Raw genomic sequence first — 26,799 nt, 5'->3', positions numbered from 1 at the left:
GCTTCATGGTAAATTGCAAATGGAAATGATAAAAGGCAACTGCATTGTGCTTTTAATGGCATTCCTGGCGTTCAACTCAAATTGCACAATTTGGGTGACTTGTTTGGCACACAGAAAATGCATGCTCTTCTTGACTGGGCTCTGGCAAGTGATGAGGAACCACACGTGCAACATGGGGGGAGTGTCCGAGCGGGAATCTGTCCCTCTCTCGAGTGTCAGTCTCCAAACGTCAGTCTTTCAGTTAGACAGACCGACACACGAGACAGATTGAACGATTGAAACTAACAAATTCTTGATCTTAAAAACTAGAACCCAAAACCATATTCACCTACTCGCAAACAGAATGTCTCTTTGGCGGGTTTGTCTTGTGCTGATGGGCAGTGTGATAGCGCAGACCTCCGCGCGCAGGACGGATGCTGAGCACGGGGAGGTTTTGGAGAAAATCAACAGCGCAAGATGCACTTCACGCTGCCTGACGCTTCACATGACTCAGTTAACAGCTTCTTTTAAACATCTTCAGGTAAAAATGTCTTCCTTTAAAGAAAAAAACCCTCTCTTACAAGTCAGTATGTTACAGTAAATATTCAGACACTATGCGTAACGATTTAGTTAGATCTATTTAAAGTTTGGGAAAGTGCTGTAGGCTGTAGACATGATGGAACTGAAACGTCAGAGACCAAATTTACATTTTTTTATGCTCAATATAAATTACCTATCCGTTTTATAACTACGGAATGTGAACTAGCCTTCACATTTGTTAAAAGACACTTTAGGGAGGCAGGAGAGCTTTGAAAGCCATATTATCCTTAACGTCTTCAGCATGTGCGTTCTGTTTGGTGGGTGGGAAAGTCATTAAGCATGAAGCAGAAGCAGTTCAGACTGAACGGGGCTGCAAGTCGTTGAAGTGGTGGGGGGGCTTGGGTTGAGGCTGTGGCTGGGGTTTTGGGGTCCCGGCGCAGGCAAAGATGTAGATCGTCGGCCACCTGGGTGTCGATATAATGAGGGTGGCCTCTGGTTGACTGGGGGTGGGGTGGGAGGGGAGGGTGGGGAGGTGGACCGACTCCCCCTCTCAGAGCTGCGAGGTGTCGGAGTGGCGTTGGTTCACAGCTTCGTGGACTGTGGGGCTGGATGTGGGAGTGCGAATGAGCACATTTGGTTTTCACTAAATGCACGTGGTACAGGATCAACGCGATTTACAGTTGCATGTTGTTGTCATTGCCTGGTATTGTAATCCTGTATTGTGATCCTGTATTGTGATCGCATGTGTGGTGCATGTGGTGATCATTGTAACAGTCAACTGTTCAACATGATTTTCGTTCCCTCGATTTATGTCAAGGGATGTCATTCTGATAGATCAGTTCAGGCAGGCAGGCAGACAGACATGCAGATAGACAGACAGACTGACATGCAGATAGACAGACAGGTAGATAGACAGACAGGCAGACAGACTGACATGCAGTTAGACAGACAGACAGACAGGCAGACTGACATGCAGTTAGACAGACAGACAGGCAGACATGCCATCTGTAAATCTTTCAGTCCCTCTGGGACTGTGAGCTGATACGGTTCAAAGTGCTGATCTGATGTCATCACCAGGGGACGTGTGGCTGTGCTGGTGTCCTCACTTGCCCCCTCAGGGTCCCCAGAGCCAGGACTCATCTAGCAGGCAGCCTCAGGTCCTCCTGAGCTCAGGTCTCCTAGGGTTACCCTGGGTCCCACAGACAAAGACCTGTTTGACACACCAGAGCGCTATCATTTATATCGCCACACACATCTCCCAGAGCAAAGAGAAACCAAAAATGTGCCCCCCTGCCCCTCACCCACCCACCCCTCTACCATGCCAGCAGTGTAGGTGTTTCAGAGACAGAGGATAGGATGGTGCTAAGCTGGATATCATGTTGATAGATGCACCAGGTCCTGTGGTATTGGGTTAGGATCCCTTCAGATTAGTGATTGAGGGTGTTCGGGATTTAAGGAGAGATTTCTGGACTGTGTGTGAGTGAGTGTGAGTGTGTGTCTAGTCCAGGGTTAGGTTTCAGCTAGGACAGTACCCCCAGTCTTAAGAGGGAGTGAGAGAGGTCAGAGGGCACAGTAGGGCTGCGATATGAGCTATGTGGTGTGCTCATGTGTGTGTGTGTGTCCGTGCGTGTGTGTGCGTGCGTGTGTGTGTGTGAGAGAGAGATAGAGAGAGAAAGTTAGGCTAAATTGAAGTCTTCTGCCTTTAAAAAAGATGGATCTTTTAAAATTGTGGCAAGTTTCATTACGTTCTGCAGATCTTTGAATCATTCTGTAGGTTGTAGGTTGTTTAGATGTGGTGCACAGTGTAGTAGATTCATGCGCTCTGATCAACCCCCCCTCCCCCCCCCCCCCCATCCTCCAGCACTCCTAGAAGAATGTAGTCATGCATGCAAACCCAGGATATTAAAAAGCAATATTCCTTCAAATGTCAAGCAACTGGAACCCTAGTGGCAGCTGCAGAGCAGGAGAGCTTGTGAAGCATCGTTTCGGTTCTGCCTGATGTATGCATTGGGAAACAAAGGCCTTATAGAAAGGGATTTGGTAGTGAGGCGCAGCTCGTCGATACAGTAGGAAATGTGATAGGCGTTGTGCGTTAATCTAATGTAAACTGGCCTGACACCAGGACTCTGGTCAGGGTCTCTCTCATCACACACCTGGCAGAAGGAGAGCTGGGGATGGGGTGGCTCCTGCCAGAGCAGACAGTTCATCTTCCTCATGGACTGTTTGGCTCTGTCATTAAGACGGTAAAGTTAGAGAAGGAGAGAGGGAGACAGACAGGGTGAAGGAGAGAGGGAGACAGACAGGGTGAAGGAGAGAGGGAGACAGACAGGGTGAAGGAGAGAGGGAGACAGACAGGGTGAAGGAGAGAGGGAGACAGACAGGGTGAAGGAGAGAGGGAGACAGACAGGGTGAAGGAGAGAGGGAGACAGACAGGGTGAAGGAGAGAGGGAGACAGACAGGGTGAAGGAGAGAGGGAGACAGACAGGGTGAAGGAGAGAGAGAGACTGGCGGGGGGAAGGAGAGAGAGAGACAGGCAGGGTGAAGGAGAGAGAGAGAGACAGACAGGGTGAAGGAGAGAGGGAGACAGGCAGACAGGGTGAAGGAGAGAGAGAGACAGACAGGGTGAAGGAGAGAGAGAGACAGGCAGGGTGAAGGAGAAAGAGCGAGAGACAGACAGGGTGAAGGAGAGAGAGAGACAGGCAGACAGGGTGAAGGAGAGAGAGAGACAGGCAGGGTGAAGGAAAGAGGGAGACAGACAGGGTGAAGGAGAGAGGGAGACAGACAGGGTGAAGGAGAGAGGTGGAAAATGGACAGAAAGACCCTTCATGCCCACTCACACGCTTGAGCTGTAGAACAAGATGTTGTCAGGATGAGGAGGAGCCGCTAATGACAGCACACACCCGGGGTGCTCATCACACCACAGGCCGCATGTGTCACCAACTCACTGGGAACGGGAAAGTCTCAGGAAACGCACACACAAACCCCAGCTGCTTTTTTTAGGACTATGATGTGATGCTGCGTGATTCCAAAAGATTGTAGATTGAAGACAGAATTGTAGAAACTGGGCATTGCTCTCTCTCTCTCTCTCTCTCTCTCTCTCTCTCTCTCTCTCTCTCTCTCTCTCTCTCTCTCTCTCTGTCTCTCTCTCTCTCTCTCTCTCTCTCTCTCTCTCTCTCTCTCTCTCTCTGTCTTTCCCTTTGTCTCCGAAACAGACATAAATATACAATTTGTCAATATAGTACATAGCAAGCACCAGACACCTTCACTTTTTCATGTCCTCAAACCACCCCTCCACCCCACTAACATCTCCAGTAACAATTTCACAGAGCATTTTTGGTGTCAGACACCGTTAAAGGAAGGGGGGGCAGATCCATCTGTGTGAAGCTTGTGTACAGGGGGGGGGGAGTGTCTCTGCGTAGAATACTCAGACGTTGTGGCTAAAACATCTGCACATGTGTTGAGGGGAGGGGGTAGGGCGGGGATAACCTCTACTCTCCAACCATGAACCCCCTCCTAACTTCTAGCTAATCAACATTTTTCTGCCTTGAATCAATCTGCTAGACCCCAAACCCCATCCTCCCCCAACCATGACCCTGTGGGGATGGGGCAAGGGGAGAAGAGAGGGCTTCCTCTGGGTACTGTGGGGCCTCAGAGACAGACCAGAGAGCCTCCCCAGGGGACAAGGACAGCAGAACTCTGTTCCCATGTCTGCCACAACACTGGACGAATAAGAGAAACACAGGAAATGTGCACTTGAGATACAGAGAGAGAGAGAGAGAGAGAGAGAGAGAGTGAGAGGGAGGGAGTGAAAAACAGACCGTGAGGAAGAAAAGGAAAGAGAGAGCGAGAGAGAGGGAGAGAGAGGGAGAGAGAGAGAGGGAGAGAGAGAGTGGGAGGAGGAGAGAGAGAAGGCAACATAAAATGAACTGCGCCAGTTCTGGGATGTTTGAGGTCAAGGTTGCTGTCTTCCTGTTTGCTGTCAACAAACCAGTTCTGGGCTAGATCCTGGTGGGAGCTGCAGTAGCAACAACAACAACATCAACAGAACAACATGAGCAATAACACCCCATCCATCAGAGAGCCTCGATCCCCCCCTGTTCCTTTAAACTGTGCTCATCGCTGTCCTTCAGGTCCTGTGGCTCAAGTCAAGCAAAGTCTATTATCCCATTAGGGGAAATGTGGTTGCAGCCAGGTATTAAAACCAAGTGCAGGCAGGTATCTGTCCCTGACCCCCTCCACCGAGCAACCTTCCTCCGCAGTGCAGTGTTTCTCACCCTGCGAGTCTGGCTGTCTCTGCTGTCTGCCTTCGAGAGACAGAAACCTAGAGGAGGGTGTGTGCGAGAGAGAGAAAAGATAGAGTGAGGGATAGAGAGGCTGGGGGCAGGGGGGGGGTGCAGGGGCAGGAAGTGATGCGGGAAACAACACGAGAGGCGAGAGACGCCGAGAGAAATCGAAGAAAAAGAGGAGCGAGGGGAGAAAAAAACGGAGAGATGGAACACACGGGAGATTCGCCCGTCAGACTTCCTCCCCTGCCAGCCTCTCTCCTTCTGTCCTCTGAAAACACTGCCTGTGCTTTCTTTTGCAGTGTGTGTGTGTGTGTGTGTGTGTGTGTGTGTGCTCAGATCAGCCAGTCTGGAGGTCTGGTGTTAACCCCATGGCATTCCTATACAGGCCCGTAAGCCCTCACACCGCGACAGCCTGACCCAATAAATACAATGCCCTTTCTCCTTTCTAGTCTTCTCAAAGAGGACTGTGTGTGTCTGTGTGTGTGTGTGTGTGTGTGTGTGTGTGTGTGTGTGTGTGTGTGTAGGATAAGATGAGCTTGTTTTGGGTTAAATACTGCTCACTTAAAGAGGAGTGCCCGGGCCTCGTTAGAGTGGCTTATCTCCCACACACCCTCCTCGCTAGCTCAGGGTTTTTTTTCCCGTTAATTGGTGTTTGTCATGTTTGGGGGCAACCACAGCTCCCATTGGCCCACGCCATCTCCGATGACATCACCACTCTTCTGCTCTATCTTTACCCTCATGAACTTCCCTCTCTGTCTCTGTGACACACAGACCAGGAAAGCCTGAATATTGTATCTTCTCACCATAATGTTGGTTTGTCTGTAGTTTATTTTATCTTTCGCTATAGGTCTTCCTTGGAAAAAACGATTTTGTTCCTATTTTCGGTGGATTCCCTACTTGGGAATTTTCTGAAGTGTAAACCACAGAATGATTGAACAGACTTCCGAACATAGAGTGTGTTTAAGTATTTTTATTTGGGAAACAAAGATGCAGTAGGCGACATAGACATGCTTGTCTGTCTGTCTGCCTGCCTGCCTGTCTGTCTTCAGCAGACCGATATTTTGGAGCCTGCGGTGGAGTGATGACGTAAAATTGTGTTGCCACGGTTATTCATTTATACTGGTGGTCTTTCCTCACCTCAAACTCTTCCACATACACACGCACACACACACCCACAGCCTAACTCTTTCACTTGTGACATTTGGGACCAAAGGAAAATGTGTGTTATAGAAAGGTCAGAACACATTTGTGTGTGTGTGTGTGGTTATGCTCTGGTAATGGTGATATTTACACAGTTGCATTTTTATTGCTCTTGTATATTTTGCCAGTCTGTTTACATGTTGATGAGTGGAGAGTTGGGTGTGTGTGTGTCTGCTGGTGTTTTTCAATCCCGTCTCTCTCCTTTTTCTGCAGAGTGATGATGTTCTGGTCTGGTGTGAGAACCACAGACGCTGTGCACAGGTAAGCACTGTTCACCTCTGTGTGTGTGTGTGTGTGTGTGCTGTCTGCCGCCCACACGGGACTTTTTCTACTAATTAAATTACCTCCATGAAAGGATACGCAAACACACTCACACACAGAGACACAGCCTTTACGTGCATGCGCACACATTCAGACCCTGGCACAGTAGATTCATGGTACACAAACTGTAAGTCTGTGAAAGTGTGTGTTTATGTTTTTGACCAGTAACCTTGATATTAGTGTCTGAGTGTGTTGGGGAACACTGTGATCACGAGTGCCAGGTAGTTGGAGTGGGGAAGGGAGGGGGGGGGGTCAGTAGTGGGCTCTACTGAACCAATCAGCTCCCAGACTGGCTGGCCGGGTGCAGATCAATGGCCGAGCCCCTGCAGTATGTATATAAATACCCTCTGACACCTTTATGGTGGGTGTGAGGAGGAGCAGGCGTCGGGTAATGACCAGCTTCAGAAGGCTTCAGAGGAGCAGTAAAAGAGGAAGGTGAGATGAAGAACGAGGTCGAAACGCCAAGCGTGCCAAGCACCCCTCTGCCAAGCTGCCCCCCCCACCACCGCCCCCACCGGCCCCCTGCTCCTCCACCTGCACCACAGTCCACTGTTACCTCCACCCCCTCACCCCCCCTGCACACCGGCCCTGCTGGCGAGCCCTTCAAGATGCCCACACCCCCCAGACAGATTCTTGCTAGCCGTCCAGGTCCTGCCGCAACATCAAACAGCATTCCCTGGGCGGCAGGTGGGGTTAAGGGAGCTGGCTGCCTGGTTCTGAAGGAGAACAAACAGATCTCAGACCGGTACAGCCACTCCACTAGCCCAACAGACGGCATGCGACACAGCTGGACTGGTACACAGCTGGAGCAACATGCATGGACACACACACACACACACACGCACAGAGAAAGCCTAGGTGGACAATCCAGGATCCTAGCAGGATTTCCGGCCCAGTTGCCGGAGAACCAGCCATCTGAACCAAACGACACATAGTTCCCAATTGCTGTCTAATAAGCCAGTAAACAGGGCTAGCTCGTTAAGGCTAATAGCCCGGCTTTAGCTCGGCTCAGGCCGGCCCGGTCTCCTCCAGCCTCTTCCCCCTGGGGAGAGGGGTTAGGGCCCCCCCCCCAGTTCCCCCCCCCCCTCTGTTGAAGGGCTGTATTTCTCACACCAGGCTTCTCAGCTGCCCTAATTGCTTTCAGATGGAGCCTGTCCTCCCTCTCTCCGTCCAATAATAGGTAAAGTAAATGTTGTGCTTCTTGTAAAAATAACGACAGGCATTTCACATCCTCCCCGGGATTCTGCCGTTGCTCTTTAAGAGGGACAGAAATTAGCTGCTGTTTATTCGCTTAGAGAGCCGTGCCAGGAACATCAGGCTTCATACTTCTTTTTTCCCCCCCTCCAGTGTGCACCCCTCCCTCCCTCCCCCCCCCCCCTTCCCTGCCTGTCATCCTGCTCCCCTCCTCCTCCGAGCCTCACTAATTTACTGTTTGATTGTTGAAGGACTTTCCGTGGTTCCTTGTTTTTTGAACACGCGACGTGTTTCTGCCTCTGTGGAGACTCAGGCACTGTGTCGCTGAAACGCCAAGCCCTCGGCCGACGCTGTCGAAACAGTGCAAGTTTAGCAGCTTAAGCTTAATTAAAGATATGAAACTAATCAAATACACCCGACGTAAGTGCGGGTGAAAACCTCGCACACATAACAGCGTTTAGTGAAAAGTCTAATTGTAGACCGGAGAGTAGGAATGGCTTATGTTCTGCCCGGAGACAGAATCTTGAGCGCAGTGTGAGTGGTGTAGTCGTGGTAACCTGAGGGCTGGTTGAGACCCTGCCCTGAGCTGCTAAGGCCCAGACTGGTGAGCTGTCCCCGGGGTCAAGACAGGACCGCAGGGGGGGGGGGGGGGGGGGGGGGGGGGGGGGCAGCTCGCTGAGGGGGGTCTAATGAAAAGTGGATGTCCGATGTTTCCTTCAGTGTGGCCTGCTCTGTCATGGGCTGAGGGGGGGGTGCACATGCCGAGGGATACGGTACTGGACCTCTGGATTAACCCCAATTCACCCCCTCCGCCCTGTTCCTCGCCTCTGCCTGGGGGGCTGGAGTTGGCTCTGGGGTGTCTGAGGGCAACACACACACCACTACAGGACATCTACACACACACACACCACTATAGACACCTACCACACATACACATGCTCCTTTGGCCTGACCCTGACTTGGTCTGTCAACACGAGGCCACGGCCTTGTCCCCTCCCCTCTCTCCCCTCGCTTTCTTTCTCTGAGCCTTTCTCTCTCTCTGCCCCTCCCCCCTTACCACCCACCCCACCCCCCTCCCTCTCCCCCTCCTCTGATTTAGTCTCACTCCTCTTCTCCTCTTCTTTGGTTTCATCTATTTTCTCTTCTCATCTCTCGCTCTCCCTTTCCAATGCTGATATCCACTCGACACTCGACATTGATTACCGCTGGCTTCATGAACTGTGTGTGAGTGCGTGCGTGTGTGTGGGGGGGTGTGTATGTGTGCACGCTAGCTTGTGTGTGTCAATGGAAAGAGTGGGGTGTTCCCATCATTAGCAGGTTTACGGTGTTCCCTGTCTAGTAGTATATCCCCAGTGTTGGTGTGTGAGACAGCCTGCTATGTTCTCAGACATACCCCCACAGGCTCCAGCTCTCAGCCAGGGGAAACTGTTACTGTTTTACTGGACTCCCCAACGAACTGCTCGCCTGGTAATACCTCTGGAAGTCCATCACCATCCAACATATTTGGAGTGTGCTTCAAAGTGCTGTAGAGGAGGCGAACTCGGTGTATGGGAGTCAGATGGCTGAGTGGTGAGGGAGTCGGGCTAGTAATCTGAAGGTTGCCAGTTCGATTCCCAGCTGTGCCAAATGACGTTGTGTCCTGGCAAGGCACTTCACCCTACTTGCTTCGGGGGGAATGTCCCTGTACTTACTGTAAGTCGCTCTGGATAAGAGCGTCTGCTAAATGACTAAATGTAAATGTAAATGTATGTTAGGCCACTTTCTTCCACGGTGTCAGCCATCAGATGGGGCCTGCAGGCTCATGTTGCAGTCCTGGTCGGGGCTAAACCATGCTTAGTTACCTCTTACATATTTCCAGCATGGCCAGTTACCTTTAACTGCTCGTAAAATTGTTTATGGTGATGGATTCATTTGAAACACATGACGGTGTTCACGGCCGGCCCGTGCTTCGGTTCTCTGTGGATGTGCATGTGGGTGCTCCGCCCTGGAGGGCCAACCTGGGGTGGCTCCGCAGGGATTTCTGAGACTTCAGCTGTCTGCTGAGACGGAGGATGGCTAATGGAGGAGGTACAGCCTAAGAAGTGGCGATACTTCATCCATGAAGAACGAGAGAGAGAGAGAGAGAGAGAGAGAGAGAGAGAGAGAGGAGAGAGAGAGAGAAAGAGAGGGAGAGAGAGAGAGAGAGAGGGAAGGCGCATGAGAGAATTCGAGAGGGAGAGAGACGGAGCGCGAGAGAGAGAGTGAGAGAGAGTGAGCGAAGGAGAGCAAGGTAAAGAGAGGAACACAAAGTAGAGGTAGAGGGAATGAGGGACAGAGAGAGAGAGAGAGATGAGAGAGAGAGAGAGAGAGAGAGAGAGAGAGAGAGAGAGGTTCTAAAGCATCTCCCAGACCCACTGGCCACTTATGGAATCCATACGCCCAGGATGCTGCACCACATCTGGTTCCTGTCAGAGACGGGCCACGCTCCCATGGAAATGTGGATGACAGTCCACTAAATCAGAACATACCCACCCTCCTTCCCCCACCCCCACCCCAGCCTCTTCCTCCGGCAGGACTAGGACGGACCTGGTCGGAGACAAAGAGCAGAGGACGTCCTTCTGGGAGCTCTGGAGCACGTCTTTCTTCCCTTCCAGCCCGCCTCATGATGGATCTCCTTAGAGAATCTGCCTCTATCTGCGAAGGCATGGGGAGCTGGGGTATATTGAGAGAGTTATGTTATGTATTAAAAGCGGACGGTCAATCGTCTCTTGTTTCTCTATCTCCTGTCCCGAGACACACACACACACACTGAGGGAGCAGCACCTCTTGTGCAGCTGGAGCAGTAATGTGTTGCAGGTGTAGAGGGCTGCCTGGCGATGTATGATACACGTATGATCCATCAGGACTGGAGCATGGGAGTGAGGGTGTCTGGGTAGCCCCCCCCCCCCCCCCCCCCCCCCCGCCTCCCTCGAGACATCCCCTCTCACCCCTCACCCGCCCCTCTCACCCCTCACCCGCCCTCCTCCTCCGCCCAGGAGTGGACGGCTCAGACCAACCCTCGCACCAGGGGTGTTTTTGATTTATGTTGCCTGGTGGGTGTAACTGACACGCTGGCTGATGTCTTGTGTACGCGTTGACACCGTTAGTCGAATCAAACTCACCTTAAAGTGCAGTGTCGGAGGTGTTCTGTCGCAGGTCTGCCTCACATCCATTATTTTCCTGTGGTTACCACCCCACCCATCACCCACACACCCCGTCCACTTCTACTAGTAAGTTGTTTACATGATTTTCCTAGGGTTTGCAAAAGCCCTGCCCTGCTTTCCAACGGGATTTTTTGCATTTGTTCCGCAACATTTAACTGAAGCCCTTCAAAGCCCTCCTTGAACAGCCGTGTGCATGCCGTGTGTCTGCGTGCGCATGTCTGTGTGTGTTTGTATGCGTGTGCCTGTGTGTGTGTGTGTGTTATCTACAGTGTGCGTGCGTGTGTGAACATGTGCTGTTGGGCGTAGGTGGTGGGTGTGTGGACACGCACAAACCTGATTGTCGGTGTGTAGTAGTTTGGTGTGTGGTAGTAAGTAGGACTGTTATTAATTCATTTACGTAAGGCTCTAGTCCTCATGCAAGGAGACAGGCAAGGGCACTGGCTCAGGGCACAGTGAAATGTTCAGTGCTCAGGAAGCTGACTGTGTAGACTCTGCAGCTGCTGAATGGACTGAATACCCTGCATGCAGCACACCAGGGTCAGAAAGCACTCCATTTGCACTTGAATGGCTAATCAGCATCGGTTCTTGATTTACCTCAACCAGGGTCGAACCTACGTTTGGAGGGACCTCGAATACATGTGCGTCAGAATATGTGTAGAATAAGGGAAGGTCAAAATAGGCCAAACACCGTTACGTCGAGACGCACTATGGTCTCGTTCGATTGTTGCGACTCATCCTGCCGGTATTCTGCGCGGCGGAGAGCTTGAGCCCTCGTTTAAACTCTCAAACACGCCGCAGAGGTCCCTGCTAGCATGTTCACGCCAACAACTCTAATTGTTTGCGTTGGTCTTCGACTTTGCATATCCCCCGTAGAGAACCTCATTACCTTTCCCCTCTGCGCGAATGACTCCCTTGTTGGCAGTGTCCTTCTCTACGTTAATAAACTCATTTCCATCTGTATCGAGCTCAGGTAATGCTCTGCTCTCCTAACAAATGCCTGAGCCAAATCACAGTAGGGCTCTGCCATTGTCTCCTCCTGATTGGACGTCTGTCTGACCCAGCTGCTTTCTGTTAGCAGTTTTCCTCCTAGTCCCAAGGAGCCGTGAGACATAATAGAACCTGTTAGTCAGGAGGAGAGAGAGGGACTGTGGAAGACTTTCAGGCCCCTCTGGCGCAGAGCTGCGCTGCTCGGAGAGGAGGCCTCGCTGCTACAGTGAATAGCTCTATTAAGGAACACAGCGAGCGCATCCAACAGAAACAGTTTCTCACACGGCTCCACATCCTGGTGCTGGACTCTGTTACCTCTCCACCCGCCGTCTGTCCCCCTGCCTCTCTCACCCCGACGGAGGACACTGGACTCCCATGGATTCCATCCAGGGACGCCAAGGGTCACTGACTGACTGTTTCTCAACCCACTGTTACCGGCTCACTATTTCTGGACTTTCTGACTGTTTCTGGGCAGAGTGTTGCTAAATGACTGCTTACTGGCTGTTTCTGAACCTCCTGACTGTTTTTGAACCTACGTTCTGGACAAACTCACTGTCTGTGGACCCACTGACTATAACAATGCCTATTGTTCTTTGTCCTGTTGACCTCCGAGCCAAGTCAGAGAAGATGCAGTGCTGGAAGGCAGCCTCTTCTCCCTTATTGAGGCTCTGCAGGGGCCCAGTCCTGCTGTGTCGGCCCTGGAAGCCCATTGGCTGGCTGTTTGGCTCCGTGAGGCAGGAATGAGGAAGTGTTGGTCTTGGTTCCAAACACAAACACAGGCAGTGTAGATAAACAAGCCCAGCTGAGCTGAGAGGTGTTGTGCATGCTTCTGCTGGACCTGGGGTCAAGCTGAGGTCAGAGAAACGACGACAGAAACAATCTGATCTGAAGGAGAGATTCCATTTTGGGCTCTGAGGTAAGGTATGGATAGAATGATAAGGGAATAAGTGTGTGTGGGGGTGTGTGTGTGTGTGTCCCTCATTCATCATTCTCAGGTCCTGTTGTTGTCTGTTGAGGTGTTAAGCAGTAGCATATCTGTGACCTCCGACCCTGCAGCCAACGGTGCCTCAACGGATGTCCTCCATAACTCACCCTCCCTCCCTGCCTGCCTGCCTCCCTCCCTCTATCAGTCTGACAGACACATCTGCACGGTCACACGCCCGCTCCGATCCCTCCCTTCTGCGATCCCTCGCCACAGAGTCAGCCTCCCGCCATCCCGAGGGAGACCCTCAGGACTCGGGTTTCCATTCCTCAGACAGCTATGGTTTCTCCTCCTCTCCCTCTCCTCTTTTCTTTTCTCCCCCTCCCTCCCTCCTCTCTTCTCCTCTCCCTTTTGTCCTCTCTTCTCGTCTCCTTGCCTCTCCTCTACATTCTTTTCTCCTCTCCTCTCCCCCGCCTGGATGAGAAACACACCTACCTGTCTTCACAGTGTCTGACCGAGGCTGTCCCATTGTACGGCTGGCTGTGATTTATGGTCTCCCAGCGTAGCAGGGATTCCTGCACGGCCGCTGAAAGCTGGGAGGCTGGGGATGGGGTCGAAGCGGGCCGCTGGGGCGGGGCCGGGGGTTCCGCTGGCGAGGACGGTAGGGGGGGTGGGGGGGGGGGAGATCAAAGTTTGTAAGTGGCGGCGGATCTCGGGACACACCGCAGTGATGAGGCCTCTGGGAATTTCCTTGGGAGAGGCCCTGGCTATCAGTCACAGCAACCTGAGGATCTGGTTACACCACTGTGTGTGTGTGTGTGTGTGTCATATCGTGTCGTTCTAGTGGTCTGGAGAGACAGCCACTCTTCATCATTCTCCAGTCCCAGACACATTCTCTCAGGACCACGTGACCACACAGGTTTTAACTAGACCTGTTCCCAAGATTCTACCCAAGTTCGACCCAGGACTCGGAATAATCCAGAGACCGACCCAGGACTGACCCACACACTCGGACACCAGGGGACTAAACCTGGAAAGGGTTTCTTGAAAGACAACATACTCACAGGAAACTAGATTTATTAGCAGTAGTTTGAATGAATCAACTTAATATCTCCTGGAGCTAGTCCACCACTGCACTCAGCCCAGAGAGGTGCTCTGTGGAAAAGTCTGCTCTGTCAGTGGTCTTTCAGCGCTGTTAGTCGTCTAGACCTGTAAATACAGATTGGAGAACGTTCCCAAACAGGAAAGTGACCCTCCTGTCAACAGTGAGAGGAGCCAAAGGTGAAACCATGGCTTTTATATCACGTCTGCTTTTAATTCAAACACCCACTATAACTCAGTAGTTTACCCAAGCAGGCTGCAGTGTGTGTGTGTGTGTGTGAACAGCCTGTGTGTGTGCACTTCAGTGTGTTTGGCTGTGAAGGTCAGACAGGTCTAAATTGTTCTGTTGACGTTTGCGGCCTATATTTACACCTTCTAAAGGCTGAAGTCGCTTTCATAGCTGTAGGCTGTCGGCTTGGCAGACTTCAGAGGTCATGCTTTATCTGGGGGGAAAAACGATTTCTAATCATGAGCAAATGTGTGGACGTCTGGGACCATGAATCACACGGCCGAATGTGAGTGGTTTTGGAAGAACAAAATGCAGGTGTTGGTTCGTCGGGTGAAAACATTAAGCTGTCGAGCTTGTCGTGTACTCAGAGCACACAAACGAACCACTCAATCTCGGCTTTGCTTTACTAGGAGTCGGGTGGCTGAGCGGTTAGGGAATCGGGCAAGCAATCAGAAGGTTGACGGTTCGATTCATGGCCGTGCCAAATGATGTTGTGTCCTTGGGCAAGGCACTTCACCCTACTTGCCTCGGGGGAATGTCCCTGTACTTACTGTAAGTCGCTCTGGATAAGAGCGACTGCTAAATGACTAAATGTAATGTAAATGTAGTTAGCCATGACACAGCAAGTGTCCTCAACCAGGATCAACGGAAGCAGATTTACACTGGAGCAAAACATTTGCTGTGAGAATATCCATAAAGCGTATAAAATAGGATCGCAAGTGTGGGATCGAGTCAGCCAAGTTAGGACTTTATAACCTACAACTCCAAACAATGTACACGCAAACGCACACAAGCATGCGTCCAGATGAACACACCACACGGTCTCACGGTAGCCACGCTGAAACTGTCAGCTGCTGGCATATTTACTGGGTGTCATCTCTGCAAGTGAACTTCCTTGGAGGCTATCGGTCTGCTCTGCCGAGTGGGTGGTCACACACACACACTGGTCTCACACTCACACTGGTCACACACGTGCTCTCTGGTCACACACGTGCTCTCTGGTCACACACACAGACCACAATACCTTTTAGTGTTCAGAGTAGCAGTTTCGATCAGTTATGCAGTAAGTTGCCATTTACCTCCTACTATCTCACCCTGAACATGGAGCACCAGATGTCAGCTCTGTCTCATAGCAACGTGTTTACCACCGAGACACCAGCCATCCAGAAAACAGGCTGCCAAACCACACACTGACACACAAGCTCTCTCTCTCTCTCTCTCTCTCTCTCTCTCTCTCTCTCTCTCTCTTTCTCTCTCTCTCTCTCTCTCTCTCTCTCTCTCTCTCTCTCTCTCTCTCTCTCTCTCTCTCTCTCTCTCTGTCTGTCTGTCACACACACACACATAAACTGTCCTACTGGCAGTATTTTGACTTGCAACACCTTGTGGCAGGGCTGTGTTCTCACTCAAGAGGGTCTCTACACATACCCACATTCCTCTTTTCCTGTTTCCCAGTATATGTGTCCTTGTTTCTGTGTTGGAGAAAGGCATGTGAAACAGTCTGTTTGTTTGTGTGTTTGTTTGCAGTGCCTCCAGCCATGCAAGGAATTGTGGGAAACCAGAAAGGCTCTGTCCCAGAAATCATGTGAGGTAAGCGCCCCTGTTCGGAGGGATTGTGTGGGTTGCCTCTGAACTGAACTGAAGTGATGAAAGCAGGTGACTAACCTGCGCTCTGGCCCGAACTCTGTCTGTCAGACCACTTGTTCCATAAGTGGACTGGACAGGTCTTATGAGTTACAGAGATACCCCGATATATAAGTGCATCTGCAAGCATTTATAACGAGAGGGGGTGGGGGGGGGGTGGGGGGTGGCATAGAGATGTCCACCAGAGATGATCATCATGAAGGTTGAGACTGACAGCCTTCCACTGCTCCCCAGACTACTGCCTCCAGCCCCCTGGCCCCTGCCCTCCTTACCTCCCTGCTCCCTGCCTCTTTTCCCAATGCCTCCATTCCCCTTTGCCTCCCCTTCCTCTCTGCATTCCTGCCGCCTTACAACTGCCTCAAGTCTCCCTGCCTTCTTTCCTCCTCCTTGCTTCCATACTCCCTGCTCTCTTGCTCCCCATGCCTCCCTACTTCTCTGTCCTCTCTCCTCCCTGCCCCCCACCTCCCAGGCACGGAGGCCCTGGGGCCCCGTAAGAGGAGACATGGTGGTGGAGGAGGGGGGGGGAGGGCCGGGGGGGGGGGCCCGGAGGTTCTCTGTTAGCCTTTCATCATTCTAGCTGGAGCATGCAGTTACTGCGCTGTTTGTGTTTCTGACAGAGCTACTGAGGAAAAGAGGATAATTGAGGTCTATTAGTTAAACCTGGTGTTTATACCCGCCTTCCCTCTCTCCACACACACACACACACACACGTGCGTACACACACACATGTGCACGGCTCATTGGTTGATGATAACAGCAAACTGCTTGTGTTCTCTTCAGAGAGCCAGTAGACTGTACCTACAGGAAACACACACTGGTGTCTGACTTGTGTGTGTTTCTGCGTGTGTGTTTCTGCGTGTGTGTCTGTCTGTGTGTGTGTGTCTGTCTGTGTGTGTGTGTGCCCCGACGTGTACGTGCGCTCGACTGAGAGATATATAATCCTCCAGTGTTTATTTGTTTGTGTTTGAGCCTGGGTAGGACCCTGTCATCAGGGCTGAGACTGGAGAGACAGAGCTCTCTAGGAGGCTCCAGGTCTCAGCGGTGCACCCAGACAGAGGGCTGGAAGCAGGCCTGAACCCACCACCACCACTACTCTCTCTACTCTCTCTCTCTCTCTCTCTCTCTCTCTCTCTCTCTCTCTCTCTCTCTCTCTGCTCTCCCTCTCTCTCTCTGCTCTCTTCTTCTCTCTGCTCTCTCTCCCGCTCTCTGCTCTTTCTCCCTCTGTCTCTCTCCCACTCTCTCTCTCTCTCTCTCTCTCTCTCTGCTCTCTCTCCCTCTCTCTGCTCTTTCTCCCTCTGTCTCTCCCCCACTCTCTCTCTCTTGCTCCATCACATACAGTAGGGTGTTGCTAATCTTGCCCCCCTCTCCCCATCAGAAGCATCATGAGTGTTTGACCAGCTGGGAGTTCCTGGTGTCTCTGAGGACAGCCAAGCAAGGGGACTGCCCCCCTCCTCAGAGAGCCACTGGATTCGCCGCGGCCTGCGTGGAGAGCTGCTCGTCGGACCGCCACTGCTCCTCCTCCAAGAAGTGCTGCTCCAATGGCTGTGGACACACATGCCAGACCCCAGCCAATCTCTTCAAGGGTATGGTCACGTCCCGCCCATTCGCCAACTTGGTCATTGGTTATCCGTATTGTCTGTCTCTCCTGTCTTACGAGGGTCCTAACTGTGTGAATCTGTCCCATCCCTACGTCCTCTCTCTCATACACGCACACTCACCCCCCAACCTTAGGGGTGCCCCTGAAGCCCAGGAGAGAGATGACCTTCCTGGAGGACCGTCAGGGTCACCTAGAGGTCACCTGGATGTCAAAGTTCAACGTGACCATCGAGCCAGTGCTGTACGTGCTGCAGAGGAGATGGAACATGGGCATCCTGCCTAGCGAAGACCACGCCTCCACCTGGCACACCGTCGCCATGGTAACGACCCCCGACCCCCAACCCCCCCCCCCCCCGACCCCCCCCCCCCTGTCGTCGTCCTGTGGCGGGAGAACTCTGTCTGAAGGTCTAACAAAACCCACCGTAGCCCTATAACACAGGGTAGTTATCACAACACAGTGTATTTTACTGTTAAAACGTTTTTATGGCCGAGAGCAACCAAATGTTTCCCTGGTCTGGCTTGCTCACCACCGGTCTCTCGTCACCACCCATGCCAGTCTACCAGTGTTGCCAGTCTAAACGAGCGCATGTGTGCGTGTGTGTGTCCGTGCGTGCGTGTGTGCACGCTCTGCTGCCAGTCTAAACTAGCCTGTGTGTGCGTGTGTGTAGGCTGAGGTTAGATAAATAACCAGAGCTTTGGGAGCCGCCACAGCCAGTCATGGTCGTGCTCTGGCCTGACTGACTGCTCGTTATTGGCTTAGAGGAGCTGTGTGGAGGGGGGCCTGTCATGTGGAGAGACCTGTCTCTCTGTGGAGAGACCTTCCCTGTCCTGGGAGGATCAGGGAAGACGGCACAGTAGACACACACACACACACACACAGTCCTGCGGCAGAACTGAAATAAAGAGGCCAGTTCACCCAGGGAGGTCACATACACACACACACACAGACACACACTCTCTCTGGCACACAGACACACTCTTCTCCTTCCCATGATCTCTATGTCTTAGTCCCGGGTTCGAAAAGAATCTTTCAATCTGCAACTGTCCCGGGTCAATGTCAGTGACTATTTCTTAGACCTGACCCTTAACATCTGACCCTTGACCTTTGTGTAGACCATGGAGGAGCGGGCTGTGCAGAAGGACGTGCGACCCCAGCGCTGGTACCAGTTCAGGGTGAGCGGCGTCAACAGCCAGGGCACGCGGGGCTTTACCACGCCCAGCAAACCCTTCTACTCCACCCGAGGTAAGAGGAGGAGGAAGATGATGATGATCTAAATCTCTTCTCACCTCTCCCGTCCTCTGAGGACATTGGATTTCAGAACTCTTTCTCTCAGAACTTTTATCTTTCTCTCTCTTTCTATTTCTCTCTTTCTCTCTTTCTCTCTTTCTCTCTCTCTCTTTCTCTCTCTCTTACTTTCTCTCTCTTTCTTTGCATGTTGTCCTCTCCACAGTTCCACTCAACCTCACCCACCCTGTGATTGTGACAGTGTACTAGGTCTAATGGTTAGCAGGCCGATGTAATCAGGGTCCAGATCCAAGAGAGACAGCCATCAGCTCTGTGTGACTAACCCCCTGGGTGTGGACTGGCCCCCTGGTCCCTGGCCCCAGCCATGTGTGTGTATGTGTGTGTGTGTATGTGTAGGTGTGTGTGTGTGTGTGTTAGTTTCCCCCCCCCCCCCTTTCCACCACAGTACAAAGAGTAGGGAGGACTTCTAGATATGTAACACGGTGAAACACAGATTGTGTGTCGCCAGCAGCGCTCCACCTCAGTCACAGAGAAGAGAGAGAAGAGAAAGAGAGAGAGAAAAAGAAGAAGGGAGGGCTCCCGAAGGCAGAACTGACCTCTTTGTTGTGGTTGTGGCCTGCAGTGAGGCTGACTTCAATACAGGTTAAAAAAAAACATTAGGAGCTAAGAATCACTGCCATCGGCTCACTGCTGCTACCTTACCCTGGCTCCCGCACGCACACACACTCACCCCAGCTACTACATATCAAAGGCATGGGGCCCTAACATGTACCCTCGACCTCTTGTATTTGCCGAAAGGACAACATTGCCTGAGGTGAAGCCCATGCTCCTCAGAGAGGAGCCCTCTGTCTCTGGGAGTTGTAGTTTTAATCAGAGACAGAGCTACTGTTTGTAGTTTTAATGAGAGACGGAGCGGGTGTTGAAAAGGAATTTGACCCTAATGTAGATTGACTAATGGCTTCTTTAAGGCTAAGTTACAGTACTAATACCAGTTTCATAAACAGACAGCCAGCTCCAATGTCGTTTGCTGGCTTTGATTTTCTGAACAAAGGCCAGTAGACGATTGAAAGTGGCAGTCAGGTGTTCTCTCTCATGAACTCATTACAGTTTCATAACTCATAATGTTCTCAGAGCAGATACTTACAGACTGCTACTGTGACTGGTTAGGACGGCTGTTGGACTGAGAGAGTTCTGAGAGGATGTTTGAACACAAACAGCTTTAGGTTTCAAGGCAAATATGTTTGGAACTACAGTGTAAGTATCTAAAGGTTTCACCATCCAAAAGCTGAGTGTCTCTGTGTCTTTGCATGTGTGTGTGTGTGTGTGTGTGTGAGTGAGTGTGTATTTTTGGAAAGTTTCAACCTCTGCAGTACAAAAGTACCAATGCCCTCTGCTCCTCTCCTCAGTCAAGTTGTCTGATAGGAGTTCATTTATAAAGCACACACACACACCTTCCATAGTTAACGGACTACTGGACTGCTGCACAGGATGACCTTGCTGTTATTGAGAATTCATACACACACATCACACACCGACACACACACACACAACAAGTTGAGAGAAGTGTGAGATGTGGGTTATACAGCAGAGGAACAGGAAGTTCTGTTCAGTAAAAATTCCTCTGAGTCCCACCACCTCTCCCGTCTCCCACCACCTCATCCCTCTTACACCCTTCTGCCTGCTCTCCATTTTTCACTTCCCCCCTCACCCCCTCCCCAGACCCGTTCCCCCCGGAGCCCCCCCAGCGCGTGCGTGTGGGTAACGAGACCCTGGGGGAGGGTGGCAGGGTGGGGCTGCTGCTCCTCTGGGACCCCCCCAAGGAGGGGGACCTGCCCCTGCACCACTACAAGGTGACCTGGACCCCCCGGCATGCACCTCGCCACACCGCCGGACACGACAGGAAGGACAACGCCAGGGTCACAGACGGGGTAAGATTCGAATTTGCCCTCTACCTCAAACACGTATACACACACTCTTATTAAATACATACACGTGCATACAGTCATCTTAACATTAACAATATGCTCTCTCTCACACACACACACACACACACAGAAACTGCCACCACACCTGAGTCCTGATAATAAAGTATGGGCCTCTGGGGTTAAGCCTCTACTCCAGCGTAGTGTGAATTGAAGCTGCAGCTGTCGAGGTTTTATAGTGAGTGTACCTCTCCACCCCTGTAAACCTCCACCTCAGCCCCAGCCTCAACCCCCCCCAGTCTCACAGCCTCAACCTCAACACCATTATCAGCCTCCAGCTAACACCGGTTCAGTTGCGCTCCTGAAGACCGTCCTCCATAACGAATAACCTCCTAGCCCAAACACGGGCCTCGGCCCCCACCTCAAGTCCCCTGGTTCTGATCAGTCTTGTTTCCCTGATCCACAGCCCTCTCTGGGTTAAAACGCTCAGTGCTCAGTGTCAGATTCAGACAAAACACACTTTAGTGAAGAGAGCTACTGTTCTGACATGGCAGGTAAACCATAATATGTCATCGTGTTTGGATAACTTGACACAACTCTCACGTCAGATCACTTCAAAACAAACGTGGTAACAACATGAGGTAATGTGTGTTCTGCGTTGGACTGGCCTGCCCTGGTGCACTACTAGAGAAGAGTGTGTGTGTGTGTGTGTGTAGCCTATGCTCAGCCAGTTAAGAGTGTGTTGGTGTTGCCGTACAGTGGCAAGTCTGTGGTCTCGGTGAATCTGAGGGCCTCATAAAGGATCTGTCTGGACACTGTTAAAGATCTCCCCGGGATCCTCTCCGCTGATGGATCCACCAGACCCTCACCTGCACACAATGATCTTTACTAGAACCCATCAGAACCTTGTCCCATTCAGCACACGGGCGGGAGTCTTTAGAACCCGGTTCCACTCAGCACACTGGCTGCAATCTGTCCTAGGACCCATCAGCGCCCTATCTCACCCACTAATGCCTATACCCAGGCATGAAATACATCAGACAGACCTGCACACAGCTTTACTCATACACACACACACACACACACACATACACCAGCCCCATAGCATGTGTTTTGACTGTTAGGACTCTATGGAAATACTCAATTTTGGCCACATGCCTCGATGATGCAGATCTGAGAGAAGCAGGCTTCTCCTCCATCTCCTCCTCCCCCCCCCCCCCTCCCTCCTTCCGCCGGCCGCCTCTTGTGATCAGTCGCTATCTAGCTGTCTGTGTTGTGTCTACGGATCAGCCGCGGAGGGAGGCCAGTCAGGGGCATTATGGGGCATGTTTTGATGTGCTGTCCGTCAAGCGGGCTAATGGGGACCAGCGCAGCGTTATCAGGGGTAATGAGAGAGAGCTGCACTCCCTGGGTCACTTCACTCACTGAGCCCAGTCACACCGGCCAAAACACTGCCAGGCCTGCGGATGATGGATGCCTCTGGAGACAACCGCTTACAGCACAGGGGTCAATCATGGGGGGAGGGAGGGTGGGGGAGTGAGGGAGGGATGGAGAGGGGATAGTGGGAGAGAAAAACAGGCTGGTTCGGCAGAGACTCGCGCTCTACAGTGCAGTTGGGTTGAATATGACGTACATGTAGTGTTCTGATTCTAAGTAGACTCTCTTTTGACTCCTACATCCACCCAGATCTGAGTCTATCAACTGGTGTTTTGACTCCTGTATTCCAACCAGTGTCCTGATTCAAGCCTGTTCATGATCTGTCTCGACTCTTGAATCGACTCTGACATCTCTGTGAGCCGACTATGTGTTTTGACTCCTGTATTGACTCTGATCTGTGATTCGACTCCTGTATTGACTCTGATCTGTGATTCGACTCCTGTATTGACTCTGATCTGTGATTTGACTCCTCAGACGGTGTGTGAGATGGAGCTGCCAGGCCTGCTGTCCGGGTCGGCCTACCTGCTGCAGGTGCAGGCTGTGACCTACTGGGGGCAGAAACGTATGAAAAGCAGCCGCGCCCAGCTCCCCTTCACCACGGCAACCAACACGGGTACAAAACGTTAAAAGTTGCTACCACGGCGACCGGCACATACAAAAACACGCCCTCCAGGCCCTCTCACAGGGCCTACTCCAGCTGTGGTTAGGGCCATCGTGACAGGAGGCAGAGATATACAGGCCTGTTCTATCTTCATCGTGAGGGAGCTAAGCTAACATGCTACTGTTTTGAGGCCCCAATTATGATGGGTTTTCCTGCTTGTCAGCTCCTTTCTTTAATATGTCTTTTAGTCCATTTTTACCAGCAGCTGGTCTTTCTCTCCTGTGGCCTTTAAAAACACGACTCAGACAGTAAAAATCCAGCTTTATGGATATTCTGCTGCCTTCGCTTGGATTTAAGCTGGAAAAACCTGACTTTCTGAATGGCGGTTCAGACAGCAGAAATATTTATAGACAAATACTTGACCTTGCACTCGGTAAAAATAAAATGCTGCTTTACTTGGACAATCAGGGCCAGGAGGAGAATGCATTGGGCTGAGGTGCCAAGTGTTCAAAGCTGGCATGTTTTCCCTTAGCCTCTCTGTGGACTGTGGAGGGATGCGAGGGTAGGCTAAACCATACCCGACGGTTTAGCAGAAGCTGCCATCCAGTGTTATTTCGTGTTTTTTGTTCATTTTCACACTTTTTAACTCTGCGCCTCAGTGTATTCCAGGACGTAATTGTCCCCACATATCTAGCTATCCTCTACGGGGGTTTGCATGACTCATTGTTTGGATCCACTGTGCTGACTGGGCTATTTTTCTTTCCCTAGCATCCTCCCTCCTCCCCCCCGGCCCCCCAGCCCAAGAAAGCTTGCCGGGGGAGTTCTCCAACGAGCTCCCCTCCGCCCCCCACCCTGACCCGGACCCAGCCCTCGCCAACCTGCGCCTGGAGGTCGCCGCCCCCCATTACCACGACAACCAGCTGCAGGTCAAGGTTTTCTGGAAGAGGCGTCACCACCAAGGTAAGACCTCTCCTGTCGTCCCCTCTCCTGTCCTTTTCTCTACACTCCTCTCCTCTCTTCTGTTCTCCTCTTCCTCATCTCTCCTCCTTTTTTCTTGTCCTCAACACCACCCGATATCAGTGCTATACATGTCGTTTTTTTTATGACTGCTTCTAATAAACACTTTTGCTGTGTCAACACAGTCCTAGAATAGCCGTTTTGGCGTACAGGCTGTGGCACTTGGCGGCGTGCGCGGAGTAAGAGCAGGCGTTCCACTGGCACTGGAGAGACTCGTAAATAGGAGGTGCTGATTGGCTGTTATCTGCCTGAGAGAGAATGAGAGAGAACGAAGACTGATTTAATAACATCAGTATGGAAGTATAAATAGGAGCAGATGTGTGTGCGTTTGCGTGTGTGCGTTTGCGTGTGTGCGCGCGTGTGTGCGCGCGCGCGCGTGCAGGCATTTAGAAAAGACCGAGGCAAAAGCGAAGGCTCATCCAGAGTTCACACGACCTGGAGGTTGTGAAGAGATTGATTTGACGAAAGATGTTTCGTGAGGGAGATAGAGGAACGAGAGACGGTAACAAAGGAAGAAAAAGGACTATGTCCTTCAGCGCGCGTGAGGACATCTGTATGACGTGTGTGTCTGAGGAGCGCTCTCGTGTTACCGATGCTAGAATAGCTATCTGGAGGCCAGGGACACCAATAGTGCTCTCACACTGTGACTAATTAGAGTAACTCAATACAACACTGTCTTACGCAAAAGGCCACTGACACTGTGCATGGTCTGAGTCACGTCACTGCTGCAAGTCTTCAATGCTAACCCAGACCCACATATTCAGTACTCACACACACACTCACTCACACATACACCCATACAGACACCTGTCGAGCTGAATCTCACCCACACACCGCTAAGGAATAGTTCATGCTCTCTTCCAGAAAGCCCCAAGGACACGGGCACGTATGTGCTGAGGTGGTACCCACACGCGTGTACCAGCAACGCCACCAAGACGGAGAGGAGGACCACTGTGCAGGTATGTTCCAGAGCACGTTCCGGAACAAGCCACCGCGAGTTCACCGCACCTTACATCCAGCTGGGGGGGGGGGGGGGGGGGGGGGTACTGTGTCCACAAGACCCACTGATTTACACGGCTAAGACCACACCACCCCTTGAGCTGCAGACCCCATAACTGTAGACATTATAGCTGCAGACACCGGACCTGCAGACACCGGAGCTGCAGACACCAAAGCTGCAGCCTGCAGCCCAACTCCACCCACGTTTGTCCCTGGCTGGCACAGTGTGTTATGGAGCAGGGTGAGAAGGGCAAAGCGGTGCTTTTACGAGTTCGCCGAGGCGAGCCCCTATCTGATCATCCCTCTGGCAGCCTGGCGAGGAGATCTTCTTACAGCATCATAACTCTCTCTCCTTTTTAAGCTTTTATCATCCCCCCTTTTCCCCCGCTGTCAGTCAGTCATCACTGAAGGGGGCACTGCTACAGAGTTGATCTGCTGTTGCTCTCTCTCTCTCCTCCTCCCCCTGTCTCTCTCTCTCTCACTCACTCTCTCTTCATTCTTCATGCTGTGTTGACTGATGTTGTCTCTCCATTCCTTTCCTCCTCTCAAATATCTCCTTTCATATTTTCCCCTCTTTTCACAGGGAACCCATTACATCATCACAGGGTTGTTGTTTGGCTGTAAGTACAGCGTTTCCGTGGCACCCGTGGTTACAGAGGAGGACCTGAGGTCTGAGGCTGTTGCTTGGGTGACAACCCCTGCTTGTTCATCGGTGAAAGGCAGGGGGGCCAAAGCCATGCCCTGTGTCGGGGAAGGTATGAGAAGCTGATATATTAATCCACACACACATAAATTCACTCTTTTTTTCCTCATAGTGAACAACATCAAACCCAATGAAAGTAACTGATGAAGAAACTTTCGGTTTCTCTGCTTTCCTTGAGTTAGAGCGCCCTCAGGTGTCTAAGAAGGTTGTACTGCGGCCGGAGAAGCTGACAGCGGAATTCCACACGGTCAACGGTTCCCTGGTCGGCCTGTTCAGCTGGCAGCTGTCCCAGAATGCACCGGAGCAAACACCTATCGCTGGCTTCCAATTCACCTGGGCACAGCTGTCTGTCAGCGCTGGGGTAGCCATGGCAACCGAGGGCCAGGACTTCCTCATATCTCAGACGCAGATAGTGGCCCCGGTGAGGCTGTGTGTGTGTGTGTGTGTGTGTGTGTGTACCAGCGGTTGTAAATGTAACAGAGGTTCTTATTACCTAGTGTGTCTTTGTGCATGTGTGTGTGTTTCAGGACCAGCGGTCGTTGACGGTGGAAGGCCTGCACCCGGAGAGTGTGTACCAGCTGCAGGTCCAGGTGCTGTCAGAAGGGACCAGCGGGGCTTCTGTGTCCCGCACCCTCCACACCCCCTCCCTCAACGCCTCCCTGCTATGAGCCTGAGGTAAGCCACTGCTGCCTTCACCCTGAACACTCTCCACACCCCCTCCCCCTGCTATGAGGTAGGCTACTGCACCCTGAACACCCTCCTTGTGCTGCCCTGACCTTTAGCTTAATGTTAGATTCACCAAGACAGAAGTAAACATTTGATGTCAAAGTTAATTTCCTGAAAAGCCTTCTGCATCTTGTATTTCTGGGGTCCAGTAATCGGTGTTTTCCCTTAGTTACCGTAAATGCTTTACCCTTTACCCCACAGCTACGGGAACCCGGATATGACATCAACACTCTGTCTCACCTTTAACCCCACCCTGCGTTCCACCAATCACCTGTGGCTTCTGCTCCATCCTCTGCTGCTTCTCACCATCGTGGGTGGAGTAGAAACACCGACGCCATTCACATTCACATTTACATTTAGTCATTTAGCAGACGCTCTTATCCAGAGCGACTTACAGTAAGTACAGGGACATTCCCCCGAGGCAAGTAGGGTGAAGTGTCTTGCCCAAGGACACAACGTCAGTTGGCAGAGCCGGGGATCGAACCAGCAACCTTCTGATTACTAGCCCGATTCCCTAACCGCTCAGCCACCTGACTCCCTCGACCATTCACAAGATGGTCACCCTCCCACTAGAAGACCCCGACGTCGACTCCGAAAAAAACGAATATGATTGAATATGCGACCCGTGTATGTTTAGAGTTGAGATATTTCAGTCCCAGTTTTGTTGTGTGTAATTATGCTGGTCTTTTTTTTTTACTTAGCACTGATGTATGTAGATTAAACATGTCGTCCACCTGCCCTTAGTACTCTCCAGTGTGTGTAATAATATAGTTTCAAACTGTCTCAGCTCACAGTAAAATTCCCTGTAGTTTTTTTTATTGTGTATCATAAGTTATTTTAAGTACATGTATGATAACCCCATAGTATTTTTAATGTTAGCCTCTTAGTTACATTTTTTATTTTTTATTTATTGTTTTGTGTAATTAAATACTTTTATGGTATGTTCTTAACACGTGTGACCACATATAGA

At 51.5% G+C, this 26,799-nt stretch overlaps 1 protein-coding gene across 1 annotated transcript; it reads left to right on the top strand.

Annotated features, from left to right (window-relative positions):
• The first annotated feature begins 343 nt into the window (after positions 1 to 343).
• anos1b (anosmin 1b) lies at positions 344 to 26,230 on the top strand. The gene is made up of 14 exons (XM_067229898.1): positions 344 to 520; positions 6,219 to 6,266; positions 15,466 to 15,528; positions 16,961 to 17,165; positions 17,314 to 17,498; positions 18,292 to 18,421; positions 20,144 to 20,352; positions 22,258 to 22,396; positions 23,153 to 23,344; positions 24,266 to 24,360; positions 24,984 to 25,155; positions 25,286 to 25,524; positions 25,631 to 25,778; positions 26,031 to 26,230. Exons 1-13 carry the CDS (start codon positions 344 to 346, stop codon positions 25,769 to 25,771), a joined length of 1,995 nt encoding a protein of 664 aa, XP_067085999.1. The 3' UTR covers positions 25,772 to 25,778; positions 26,031 to 26,230.
• Positions 26,231 to 26,799: the final 569 nt, after the last annotated feature.

This window comes from Osmerus mordax, chromosome 26 (assembly GCF_038355195.1).
Source record: "Osmerus mordax isolate fOsmMor3 chromosome 26, fOsmMor3.pri, whole genome shotgun sequence".
Classification (NCBI taxonomy): Eukaryota; Metazoa; Chordata; class Actinopteri; order Osmeriformes; family Osmeridae; genus Osmerus; species Osmerus mordax.
This window is presented reverse-complemented; position numbering and strand designations above follow the sequence as displayed.